General features: G+C 37.9%; 1 protein-coding gene across 1 annotated transcript in view; it reads left to right on the top strand.

Moving 5' to 3' along the window:
- The window catches only part of LOC105825111 (pleckstrin homology domain-containing family A member 5-like), a 95,330-nt gene that overhangs the window by 81,461 nt on the left and 940 nt on the right, over positions 1-12,929 (top strand). Inside the window, exons 22-27 of the mRNA XM_012662800.1 lie at positions 335-453; positions 4,298-4,507; positions 5,479-5,619; positions 6,082-6,206; positions 9,014-9,159; positions 10,361-10,466. Of these exons, the coding sequence (XP_012518254.1) occupies positions 335-453; positions 4,298-4,507; positions 5,479-5,619; positions 6,082-6,206; positions 9,014-9,159; positions 10,361-10,455 (836 nt within the window). The 3' untranslated portion in view covers positions 10,456-10,466. The remainder of the gene's footprint in view (positions 1-334; positions 454-4,297; positions 4,508-5,478; positions 5,620-6,081; positions 6,207-9,013; positions 9,160-10,360; positions 10,467-12,929) is intronic.

The raw sequence follows: 12,929 nt of genomic DNA, 5'->3' as shown, positions 1-12,929 counted from the left end.
TTAGTAGAGACGGGGTCTTGCTCTTGCTCAGGCTGGTCTCGAACTCCTGAGCTCAAATGATCCGCCCGCCTGGGCCTCCCAGAGTGCTGGGATTAGAGGCGTGAGCCACCGCGCCCGGCCTTATAAATAATTTTTTAATATCATCTGTTAATCTATAGAACTTTATTTCTAAATGTAACCCTAAATTTTTCTGGTAGTATCATTGATTTACTTATGGCTCTTTGTAAATAAATTTGCTTTCTGATTTTAAAGGCATCAGAAATTAAGCATGTCAAAAGAAAGCAATGTTGTGTAAGAGATGTTTTATAGAACTCACTGCTGTTTTAATTTTTAGGTTCGCACTTTCCTGTTGGAGTAGTCCCACCAAGAACAAAATCACCGACCCCTGAATCTTCGACAATAGCTTCATATGTAACCTTAAGGAAAACTAAGAAAATGATGGATCTAAGAACGGTATTTAACTTAAAATAACTTCCAGAAAGATTCTTAGACCTATTTATTGCTTTCTTGTATGTGTCCCTTAGTGTTTTATCAGAATTCTTCTTGCTTACTCTAACAAAAACTTAGTAACCTTAGTGCTTCTTAAAATTTCATTTAGCGAATCAGCACCTCAGAGGACAGAGTCAATACCTAATTTAGATTTTTTTTGGTCCACCTTGACATGGGGTCTTGGTCTACAATTTGTAGAATCTCCTCTCTGAATGCTGCCCTGTACTACATCCCTTGACACCTCTGAGAATTTCCTGGATGAGAGTGATAGACATGTCCTGTGGCCGCCCAAAAGTGAATGGCTTTCCTGGTTAGCCTGAGACTGCAGGGCATTTTATCTGTGGTAGTTTGCAGTTTGCCAATCCTCTGGTTACTCTGAGAGATGTGAATTGGGACTGGGGAATAAATCCTGTATTTCACATTTTCATCTGAAATTCATTTAATTCAAACTGACTCTGAACCAGTTTAATCTTGTTCTTGAGATTATGGTGAGGTACTTAACTCCCTTTCCCCAAGTATCCTCTAGAATTTGGGACTGCAAAAAACTTTTCATCTTTATAAATGCTCTACCTATTTATTATGAGATAATTTTAAGCAATAAGAAAAGGCTGAAAGGTACTATAAATGATAAGACATATGGCTATTTTTGGAAGATTAAAGTACAGCTACATGTGTACTGAACAAACATGCATGTAAAAAAAGAGAAAATAAAAAGTACAGCTACAAAGTAAATGCCAAAAAAATCTGACAAATTCATACATATGAATTGTGAGTTTTTTCAATTAGTAAAAATTATAAAAACCTATAGAAATAATTATTGTGGCTATATCAGAATTAATATTAGTGTTCATGACACTATAATACTATTGTTTGTTCAGAGAGTTAGGCAATTTTTACAGATTGAAAGGGTGTTTTCTTTGGAACTTGTAATGCTAAAATAAATCAACAGAAAAAAGACTAAAAAAAAGCATGTCAAGATCAAGCAGAAAGATCTTAGTTGATTTATATTGTTCTACCACTATCTTAAATATTAAGAGTAAGACTTTTACATAACCAAATACCAGAGAAAAAAGTATAGGAGACTATAGTAATATATCTTGATACAGGGAAAGGCTTTATGTGATACCAATGCCAGAAGAAAATACTTTGCAATGCATATAGCAGACAAGGTTCATGGTAGATGAGGAACATCTGTAAATCTTTAGGTTTTTTTAAATGGAAAATAATATAACAATAATTTACAAATATATGGACGTTGCTCAGCCCCAATAGTAGGTTTTAAAATGCTAACTACAACCCCAAAGAGATACTCTTTTCCAGTTATCATATTGGGGAAAAAACCTAAAAATTAATAATATACGGCCTTTAAAAAGAATAAAGTAGGCGTGTACAACGTGGTAACTTGAAAAAGGAAGTTGCAGTGCAACATTTTTGCATAAGCATAAAAGTACTTTGGGAAAAACACACATTTGTTGTTACTAAAAATGACAGGAAAAGGGTGCTAAAGTAGTCAACTTCCCTGTCAGCGTGTAGAATTTACTCTTCAAGGTTTGTTTTTTGTTTTTTTTTTTTTTTGCAACATAGATGTGTTTTATTTTGCAAATAAATGAGGGTCATCATCAATTCTGTATATTAAGGTTTTTCCTTTTCCTTTTAGTATCTACTTGAGCTCTTTAAGGTGTTTATTCTGTATCATAGAAAATAGTCTGAGACGAAAATAGGACAAAAACATTCTACCCCACAGCCGTTTTTTCAGATTGCGATGAAGAGAAAAAAGATCTTAGCAGTTAGCCAGCCATACTTCTTGGTCACAGAAATACTTACCTCTGCCCTGGACTCTGTCAAAAACTCTAGCAATGCCTGTTACCATCTCAGTTGGTTCCTGCCAACCCAAACCAGAGGACACAAAGAAGCCTATGGGTTCTATTTTATAGATTCTAGAATATGTTTGATCTTTAAAATTTATATTGTATCAAATAAGCTAAAATTTGCTCATGACTAATGCATGAAGTACTATTTTAGGTCTTATGGCAATATTGGTTTTACAACTTTAGGAAGAAAGTAAGAAATAAGAATTGGTTATTTAATATGACTAATATTTTTAAACCTTTCAGTTTTTATAAAATTAAGTGGAAACATGTTGGGAAAACCATAAAAATGAGCCAGATATATAGAGAGAGCTGACCCTTGGCCAGGCACTGTGGCTTACACCTGTAATCCTAGCACTCTGGGAGGCTGAGGCGGGACGATCACTTGAGGCCAGGAGTTTGAAGGAGTTGACCCTTGACCAATGTAGGGGTTAGGGTTGCAGACCCCATGTGCAGTAGAAAATACGAGTATAACTTTTGACTCCCCCAAATCTAACTATTAATAGCCTACCATGGGCCAGAAGCCTTACCGAGAACAGAAGTGAGTTAACACACATTTTGTATGTTGTGTGTATTATATACTATATTCTTTACCATAAAGTTAGCTAGAGAAAAAAAATGTTACTAAGAAAATCATAAGATCTTGCTTTTATCTCTTGGTTCTTAAAAAAATAAAAATTTTTTAAATCATAAGGAAGAGAATATATTTACTATTCATTAAGTGGAAGTGGGTCATCATAAAGGTCTTTATCCTTGTGATGTCAAGTAGGCTGAGGAGGAAGAAAAGGAGGGGTTGGTCTTGCTGTCTCAGGGGTGGCAGAGGCAAAAGAGGAGGAGGGGGAAGGGGAGGTGGGAGAGGCAGGCACACTGGTGTAACTTTCATTGGGAAAAAAATCCACATACAAGTGAACACTCGCAGTTAAAAAACCATATTGTTAAAGGGTCAACTATGTACACATATATATATACACACACACACATATGTACATATATATGTATATGTATACATACATGCACATATATAAAAGTTATCAAATGACAGTCTGATTCATACAAAATAAATATTTTCTTAGTTTTATTCCTGATCATAAAATATCTAAAGGTGTTTCTTCTACAGTCTTTTCACAGCAGACGTGTGACTTAAAATATTACATTTTCATTAAAATAAAAGAAATCTGTGGGCCAAGCACAGTGGCTCACAACTGTAATCCTTGCACTCTGGGAGGCCAAGGTGGGAGAACTGCTTTAACTCAGGAGTTCGAGACCAGCCTGAGCAGTAGTGAGACCCCGTCTCTACAAAAAATAGAAAAATTAGCTAGGCGTGGCAGTGCGGGCCTGTGGTCTCTGCTACTTGGGAGGCTGGGGCAAGAGGATCACTTGAGCCCAGGAGTTTAAGATTGCAGTGAGCTATGATGAGACCTCTGCCCTCTAGCCTGGAGTCTAGCAACAGAGTGAGACTCTATCTCCAAAAAGATAAAAATAAAAAATAGAAATCTCTCATATTTGCATACTATGATTCCCCCTTTTCTCCTACTTTTTTTTCTATTCATTTTTTTTTCCTTTTTTCTTTTATTCTTGGCAAAAAAAATCTCAGATCTCCTAGTTTGAGTTTCATGCAGTTTCCTGTTTAAGGACCATGGGGTAGGCTTACATCAGAGCTACTATACCCTTTTGTTTTTTTAATAATCCAAGAAAATTCTTTCTCTGTGTTCCTTTTCTCTGTTTCCTCCCTTACGTATCTTCTCCCTTCCTCTTTCTTTCCATCCTTGACTATGCATCACTAATTCCCAGTTAAGGATAAAATAACTTAATTTGATTTGCCTTTCTGGTGTCATCTGAGTCACATTCAAAACCTCCACTTTACCACACTTTTTATTCGATTGTACTTTTCACAAACTAATCTACATTTATGTGTTCATGTGTTTATCTTTGATTTGAAGGAAAGACCAAGAAGTGCAGTGGAACAGCTGTGTTTGGCTGAAAGTGCTCGACCCAGGATGACGGTGGAAGAGCAAATGGAGAGAATAAGGAGACATCAACAAGCATGCCTAAGGGAAAAGAAAAAAGGATTAAATGTTATTGGTGCTTCAGATGCATCACCCTTACAAAGTCCTTCAAATTTAAGGGAGACTCCAGTCAGGGCTAATCAGGTATGTCAGTTGCTTTTGACTATTCTCGTGTATAAATCTGATATCACATGAATTTTAGAATTATGGAATTGATATACATGACTGATGGTTCTTACAGGGTCTACAATATGGATAGTTATTTTGTATTATTTACTTCTTATAATAATAAGCTAAGACAGCTAAGTAAAATGGAAATAATCCTGGGCTCGAGATCAGAGCTAAAGTACTTGTTAGATGCCTTTGCACCAGTTGCAGACTTAATGTCTTCTACTGTAAGGTAATAATGCAGCCTGCCCTCTCTCCCTCACAGAGACACTAAGCAAATAAAAGTATTTAATATTTTCAACAAATGTAAAATGTCATACAGATTACCAAGATAGTCCCCAATTCCCCTCCCAATAAAATGTGTCCTAATTTAACATGACCTAAATTGTAGCAGGAGAGAGCTTCTAAATAAGTTTCAAGTCTACTATCCATCCCATCTCAAGTTCAGCCTTATAAAGTGACATCATGCTGTTTCTTTGTGTGTGTTCGTTGCCCTCATAATATAGCAGTCTAGTCAGCCTTTTCAGTAGCTTCCGTCTGGTCTATCACTGTTAGTAGACAGTTGTCCCCTAGTAGTATCTTAGAGTTTATCTGTAATGGCATAAACTGGATGCATCAGCTGAAAGTGTTTCCCTGTCCTAATACACCTCCCTCTTCCATCCAATCAAGAGCAATCATTGCTAATGGAGATTAAACAAAGCAACAGTTGAATAATGGCACATTCTGCAAATTACAAAATGGATGATTTTTTAAAAAGAGATGAGAAAAATGTGTAAAATATTTATATATATACACACACATATATTTCCTTTGTTGAATTTCATAAGAAAACTTTGTGAGTGGAGAGCTAAGTTTTCTTAAAATTTTTTAAATTAACAGGTACTATCTATAAAATATACATACATGCATAGTATAAATATAAAAATGCTACGTATTTTTTTGGGCAGACTCGGAGGAGGGACGATAACATTAAAGAACTGGAGGCTGTTGTTAGAGAAAACGATGTAAAGCCAAACCATGAAACTCCTGCAGCAGAAAGTGTTCGACTAAAAGAAGCTGAACCCCAAAATACGGATTTCAGCAAAGAGGTAGAGAGATTATTTTAGGACAGATATTTAAGATCTTGTGGTAAGGCTGAAAATAAAATGTTTCTTTCAGTCACAGAGGCCATAGATCTAAATGAAATAATCGGTTTCCTTTAATTTGATTGATGTATTCAGCCACATCAAAATAATGTATTAATTGAAAATGTAAAACATGATCAGTCAAGGCTAGAATAAATTACTGTTAACCTATGTGAGGAATCTTTCATCCCAACAGCTAGGTCTTAGCAATGTACATCCTCTCTTTGGACAAATAACTTTTTGCATCCTAGTGGTAAAGAATGTTAATATTTTTAATATACTTGAATCTAAATTTATCATCATTTAATATTTGACAGAGTATAATTTTTTTAGTAAACTTTATTTTGGAGTCATTTTAGATTTACTAATAAATATTAAATGTGGTAAGAGTTCTTTGAAAAGGAAATTTTTCTTTCTATCCTATAGTGTAAAAAAACTGAAAGTGTTTTTTATGAAACGGTTTTCAAACCTGAGCCAAATGGAGTAAATTCTGAGGAAGCAATGGATAAAGAAGGAAACAAGGAACAAATGCCTCAGGATGTTGCACACAGGTAGTATTTAAGAAGAACAAAGGAATCATGCACAAAACTGTATAACTGCTTAAAAGTGGTGAACATCAGAGTCAAAATAGTGGATTCCAGTCCCGGCTTAGTTACTTAGGAGCTGTGGGATCTTGAGCAAGTTACATAATCTTCCTAAACTGCAGATCCCTCACTTATAAAAATGGAAATAATAATAGTGTCTATCTCTCAAGTGTGTTATAAGGATTAAATAAGAAAATACGTATATGGCAGTTAACACTGTGGTTAGTATTCAGTAAATGATACCTTTTTAAAAATTGCCAAAAGGCATGTAAGCTGTAGCTAAGTAAGTACCTCAGCATTGCCTGGACAGTTGGCCTCTGTGTCCAGGGCTATGCATCTGTGGTTCCACATCCACGGATGTGGAGGCCACCTGCACCATTTTATCTAGGGGGCTTGAGCATCTGCCAATTTTATAATCTGTGGGAGGTCTTGAAACCAGTCTTCCACAGATACCAAGGGACAGCTCTATAATAACAGACATTGGTCATAAGTCTATGTTGCCCGATGAGATTACAAAAAGTACAGTGATCTGTTTTTATGTTTTAGCTGTATTTCTTATCCAGCCTTTTTAAGCATATATCCTCAATTTCACCCTGAGTAAATAAATTACCTATGCCAGAAAAGAGAAATGCTGTGATTTAATATTACTAGGAATGCCTTTATTTCTTCAGTGAATAGCAAGATTGAATTTGAAATGTCTGATAAGAAAACTCTCTGCTGAATATAGGCATAGATTAAAACACATCCAGTATATTAAAAATCACTGAGTTCATAATGATACAACAACAAAAACTAATTTTTTTGGCCACTTTGAAAGATGCCAGGGAATAGACCTTTTTTTTTTTTTTTTTTTTTGAGACAGAGTCTCACTCTCTTGCCTGGGGTGAGTGCCGTGGCGTCAGCCTAGCTCACAGCAACCTCAAACTCCTGGGCTCAAGCGATCCTCCTGCCTCAGCCTCCCGGGTAGCTGGGACCACAGGCACGCGCCACCATGCCCGGCTAATTTTTTCTACATATATTTTTAGCTGTCCAATTAATTTCTTTCCATTTTTTGGTAGAGACGGGGTCTCGCTCTTGCTCAGGCTGGTCTCGAACTCCTGAGCTCAGAACGATCCGCCCGCCTCAGCCTCCCAGAGTGCTAGGATTACAGGCGTGAGCCACCGCGCCTGGCCCGACCTTTTTTTAATTTATTATATTTTTTTCTTTATATTTTCTTTTTTAGAATTTCAAGTGTGAGAGACTTAGAATGTCACTGCTTTGCCAATCCTCATGAAATACAGATTTGAACAATATTCCTCAGTAGCCGCTAAAGCTGTTAGGTGAAAATCTGACAGGGAGCTTTATAACCAATGAATCAAGCTTATAACCCCTGAACTTACTGATCATTTGTAACATGACGGAAAGAAACTGTTAATGCACTAGTGCGTGACACCCACCTAATGAAGTATTACTTGCTTCCCCCAAAACTTAAATCTGAACGAGCCTCAAAATTGTATCACTTTATAACAAATACAAGGATCCAATCATCAAAATCGAGAATGTGGTAAACTATAGAACAGGTAAACCAGGTTCTTTCACATATAAAAATGGCAAAAAATAAAAGGGATGTGTGGGTCAGTTTGGTTTTGTGGGTTTTTTTGGTTTTTTTTGTTTTTTTTTTTTTTTTGAGACACAGTCTCACTCTGTTGCCCGGGCTAGAGTGCTGTGGCGTCAGCCTAGCTCACAGCAACCTCAAACTCCCGGGCTCAAGCGATCCTCCTGCCTCAGCCTCCCGAGTAGCTGGGACTACAGGCATATGCCACCACACCCGGCTATTTTTTCTATATATTTTTAGTTGTCCAATTAATTTTTTTCTATTTTTAGTAGAGAGGGGGTCTTGCTCTTGCTCAGGCTGGTCTCGAATTCCTGAGCTCAAACAATCCGCCCGCCTCGGCCTCCCAGAGTGCCAGGATTACAGCCACCGCGCCCGGCCAGAGCAGTTTGTTTTAGATTAAAGTTGACTTCAAGAGACTTGTCAGGTTATATGTGGATGGACCTTGTTTGGATCCTGATTCAGACAATTCTAAAATGACATTATGAGACAATCAGGAAAATTTGAACACCGACCGAACATTTGGTGGCATTAAAGTAGTAAAAATACATACCGGAGCCAAGTGCAGTGGCGCACCTCTGTAGTTTCACTTACTCAGAGGAGGCTGAGGCAAGAGGATCGCTTCAGCCCCGAAGTTCAAGATCAGCCTGGGAAACATAGCAAGACTCCCATCTTGTGTCTGGAGATGGGAGTCTTAAAATAGATTGGGGAGTGGGACTGGGGGTTTAGATGAAGCAAGACTAACAAAGTGTAGGTAGTTATTGAAGCTGGGTGTACAGATTTATTATTTGCTCTAATTTTTTTGTTGGAAATTTTCATAAGAAAGAGCAAAAAGAAGAAAAGGGATGAATTTGCAAGCAAAATGTTAGTAGTTGTTAAATACACATGATGGTATCTTTTCTGTATGGTTAAAGAGCCAGGCGTGGTGGCAAGCGCCTGTAGTCCCATCTACTCCGGAGGCTGAGGCAGGACGATCGCTTGAGCCCAGGAGTACAAGACCAGCCTGAGCAACATAGGCAGACCCCATCTCAAACAAGAAAAACAATCTGAAGTAAAGATGACTTTTAAAAAAGAGAGAGAGAGAAAAAAAAAAAAGATAAATTTTTTAACAAAAAATGGAAGCAAAAATTAATTACATTCCATTCTGTAATAACAAAGGTAAATATCAATCTGTTTTCATCAGCCCTCAAGAGGAGACACAGATCACAAATCATAAACCAGAAGACCACCTTGAAGAAAATACAAAGGACAATATTCCTGAACAGGAAGAAACTGTTACTTCTTATGAATCAACTCCTGAGGTTTCTAGAGGAAGTGAAACAATGGCAGGTAGGTATTACATATTGCAAAAGTTTCTCACTGATCTTCCTCTGAACTTCTAAACTGATTTTCCATGTGGAAATTCTAACATCGGAGCCACTAAGTACCCTGACTGCAGATTTGTCAACTTTTGCCTGCAGCAGGGCAGCCCTGCTGCAGAGTCTACTCTGGCATGGGGATCAGCTCATCGGTTTGGGTTTGGGTTTTTGCTTTTAATTGTAACACATACAGAACACTTTTTCTAGTAACATTAGTACTTGGGAAATTTATCTGTTTTCAGGGCTAGATTTCCAGAATATTCACAAACCTACCACTTTGGGAGCTGTCGAGGATTTAATATCTAAAGCATAGAATGGATGTATGTATTCCAGCCCCTACTATATAATCCAAACCTGGCTGTTTCTTTAATAGTAGAAAATCATTTTTTTATAGCATACTAAAAAATAAATTCTTTGCTATTCTCTCATATTTTTTCAAGTTTTTCACAGATACTTCTTTTTTTCTTTCTTTCTTTATGATTTTTGGGAGGTAGGGCTGGGAGATCACACCATTAGTGCAGGTTATCAGCTTTGCTTCTTGTAGTCAATAATTAAAAACCATTCCTAGTAAACCCTCCCCCCAACTCCCGCCCTTTTGCAGACAGGTAAGAACAATGAGATTTGATTATTCAGGACAGTTCTTTGGAAGAGCCTGGGGTTCTGCACAAGCCATTTCCTGTATCTTACATACATAAAACATACAAATTTATATAATTAGCCTTGTTTCCTTATAACAGATGCTAAGCACTGCCTTTTCCTTTGCCTCTGTCATTTATAAGGCAGCATGCGGAGGAGTTCTGTCTTTTTTTAATTGTCACTGGCTACTGTTGATTATTGTACAAAATGGTGTGGTAGTTTTAAACCCACAACATTTAAGTCATCTGTAGTATTAAGCTGCATGGAACTAGAAAAGATGCAGCAGCACCCACTGATAAACACCTGAATATTAACCTCAAAGCAAAAAAAAGAAAAGAATTTTTAAACAGTATTCAGGAGACATTTCATTCTGAATAGTCAGATACCGGATTAGAAAATCACAACAGAACCAGACAGAGCTATTATTTTCTTCCCAGTACATGTTATGATTGTTGTGGGATCCCAGCATCAGGATTTACTTCTCTAAATGTGTTTTCAAGATTTTTATCTTCTCACATTTTCTTGGTGTGTTTTAGCGAAAAGTCTTTCCCCGTCTCCTGAGCCCTCGGCATCACCAGTCCCGTCCGCTCAGCCGCAGCTCACGGAAGGATCGCATTTCATGTGTGTGTAGTCTCAGAAGAAGTACGTCATTTCCCTTTGCATTTGTGCTTTACTGTTAGAGCATTTTACTTGAATCTTGTTCATCTGTTGGTGTAGTGAGTGGAAACCGGGGTTAATTCTGGACTGTACATAAGGAAAGTTGGCAGAACAAGTAGGGCGTGTCTCCGAAGCATGGGCAGTAACTCAGATTTCCAGCATTGGCCCTTCCAGTGATTTGCTACGTGACAGCGTTTTGTCTGTCTGTTATTTCATCATCCATTAAAAACGGTGGCTCAAGGAAAACTTGGAGGGTATGGCCTGTGCCAAGACAAGCCTCACAGTGTTTTGCAGCTGTGCTTCTACTTAATGTTCCTTTCCATAGTGGGATCTGAGAATTCTGGTTAAGTCGCTACATGTTGATTGTGTAATGCTTTTTACAGTTAGTGTGACATGTCTGCCTCACTGGGAATTTGTTAATTTTTTTAAAGGACAAAGAAATGTTTATGGTATAGCCAACATGATGGACTATTGAAGTCTTTAAGATCTATTAGAAATTATTTCTAAATAATTGAATTTTTTAAAGTCAGGGAGTAGCTATTAATTTTAAAAAGCTACGGAGGGGACAGGGAGAAGTAGGAATCCTTTCTTGAACAATGTTCCTTAAATCACAGATTTAGAACTGAGAATAATTTCCTAAGTTTTTACTTTTAAACTTTATAGACAAGCCTGAAGTGGTGGCGTATATTCAGGAGGCTGCGGTGGAAGCATCACTTGAACCCAGGAGTTTGAGGCTGCAGTGAGCTATGATAGTGCCACTGCACTCCAGCCTGGACAACATAGCTGGACCCCATCGTTAAAAATAAAAGTAAACTTTATAGGACCAGGCACGGTGGCTCATGCCTGTAATCCTAGCACTCTGGGAGGCTGAGGCAGGAGGATAGCTTGAGGTTAAGAGTTCAATGCATGCCCTCAGCAAGAACAAGACCCCGTCTCTACAAAACAGAGAAAAAATTAGCCAGGCGTGGTGGTGCGCACCTGTAGTCCCAGCTACTTGGGAGGCTGAGACAGGAGCTTTGCTTGAGCCCAGGAGTTTGAGGTTGTAGTGAACTATGATGAAGCCACTGTACTCTACCCAGGGCAGCAGAGCGAGATTCTCTCTCAAAATAAATAAATAAACTTTATAGACAATCGCTAATTTTTACCTATAATTTTGTACTTATAGATACACATTTTTTTTTTCTTTTTTCTCTTTTAACTCTTTATAAAAGCTATGAGGGCAGTGGCACAGGCTGTAGTCCCAGCTAGTTGGAAGGCTGAGGTGGGAGGATCACTTGAGCCCAGGAGTTTGAGGTTACAGTGAACTATGATTGTACCACTGCACTCCAGCCTGGGCAACAAAGTAAGACCCTCCCCATCTCCAAAAAATAAATAAGTAAATAAGCTATGAGGTACAGAGTGACAATTGTATGCCTTTTTCTCTGTTTTTTTCTCACAGTATCTACCATATCTAGTAATTTTTGGTGCTTTGAGATTATCACCAATTTCTGTTAAACAATTATAAGCAGCAAAAACACATAGAGACATTATGAACATTATTAATAACATCTTCTGGCCGGGCGTGGTGGCTCACACCTGTAATCCTAGCACTCTGGGAGGCCGAGGCAGGAGATCTCTTGAGGCCAGGAGTTTGAGACCAGCTTGAGCAAGAATGATACCTGGTCTCTACAAAAAATAGAAAAATTAGCCGGGCGTGGTGGCGCTTGCCTATAGTCCCAGCTTCTCAGGAGTCTGAGGTAGGAGGATCGCTTGAGCCCAGGAGTTTGAGGTTGCTGTGAGCTACGATGACACCACTGCACTCTAGCCAGGGTGACAGAGCAAGACCCTGTCTCAAGAAAAACCTTTGACTTTTAGGTTCTCAAAATAAATGTGTACAAATACTAAGTTTATCCACTAGTGCTTATTTTTCAGAGTCTACTTCCTTTCATACCCTTTTGTGGCAGCTATAATCTGTATCCCTTTTTTTTTTTTTTTTTTAAGCCAGAAAGATTTATGTTATCTTGTCATATTTGTAACTTTCATTTGAGATTGTGTCTAACTGGAACCTAGAAGAGGCTTTTGTTTTTTGTCAGTTGGCGGCTTGCAGGACTGAAGTACTGCTGCGGGGTTACGGACAACCCGTTTGTTACAGTCTTCTTGTGTCTTGCCGCTGATGCTCATACGTTTAAACTTTTAACTTAGTATGTTCAGGAGTGACAGTTGCTACGGGTGACAGAATAACACCAGACATAGGAAAAATAAACATTACACTCAATTTGATTTCTCCTGTGCAAAGAGTTGATAGATGACCTCTGTCTAAATTAGTGGAGAAGGGTACATTAAGAGCCATTCATGTTATTTTTTGGTTCAGTGAATTGGTTATGACTCATTGTACACACACCATTCTGGTACTAAAGGATGTTCGGAGTTAAAACTCAAGTATGATACCTTTCCAGGTTCCTTAGTTAT

This window comes from Propithecus coquereli, unplaced genomic scaffold (assembly GCF_000956105.1).
Source record: "Propithecus coquereli isolate 6110/MARCELLA unplaced genomic scaffold, Pcoq_1.0 Scaffold78, whole genome shotgun sequence".
NCBI classification, from domain to species: Eukaryota; Metazoa; Chordata; class Mammalia; order Primates; family Indriidae; genus Propithecus; species Propithecus coquereli.
This window is presented reverse-complemented; position numbering and strand designations above follow the sequence as displayed.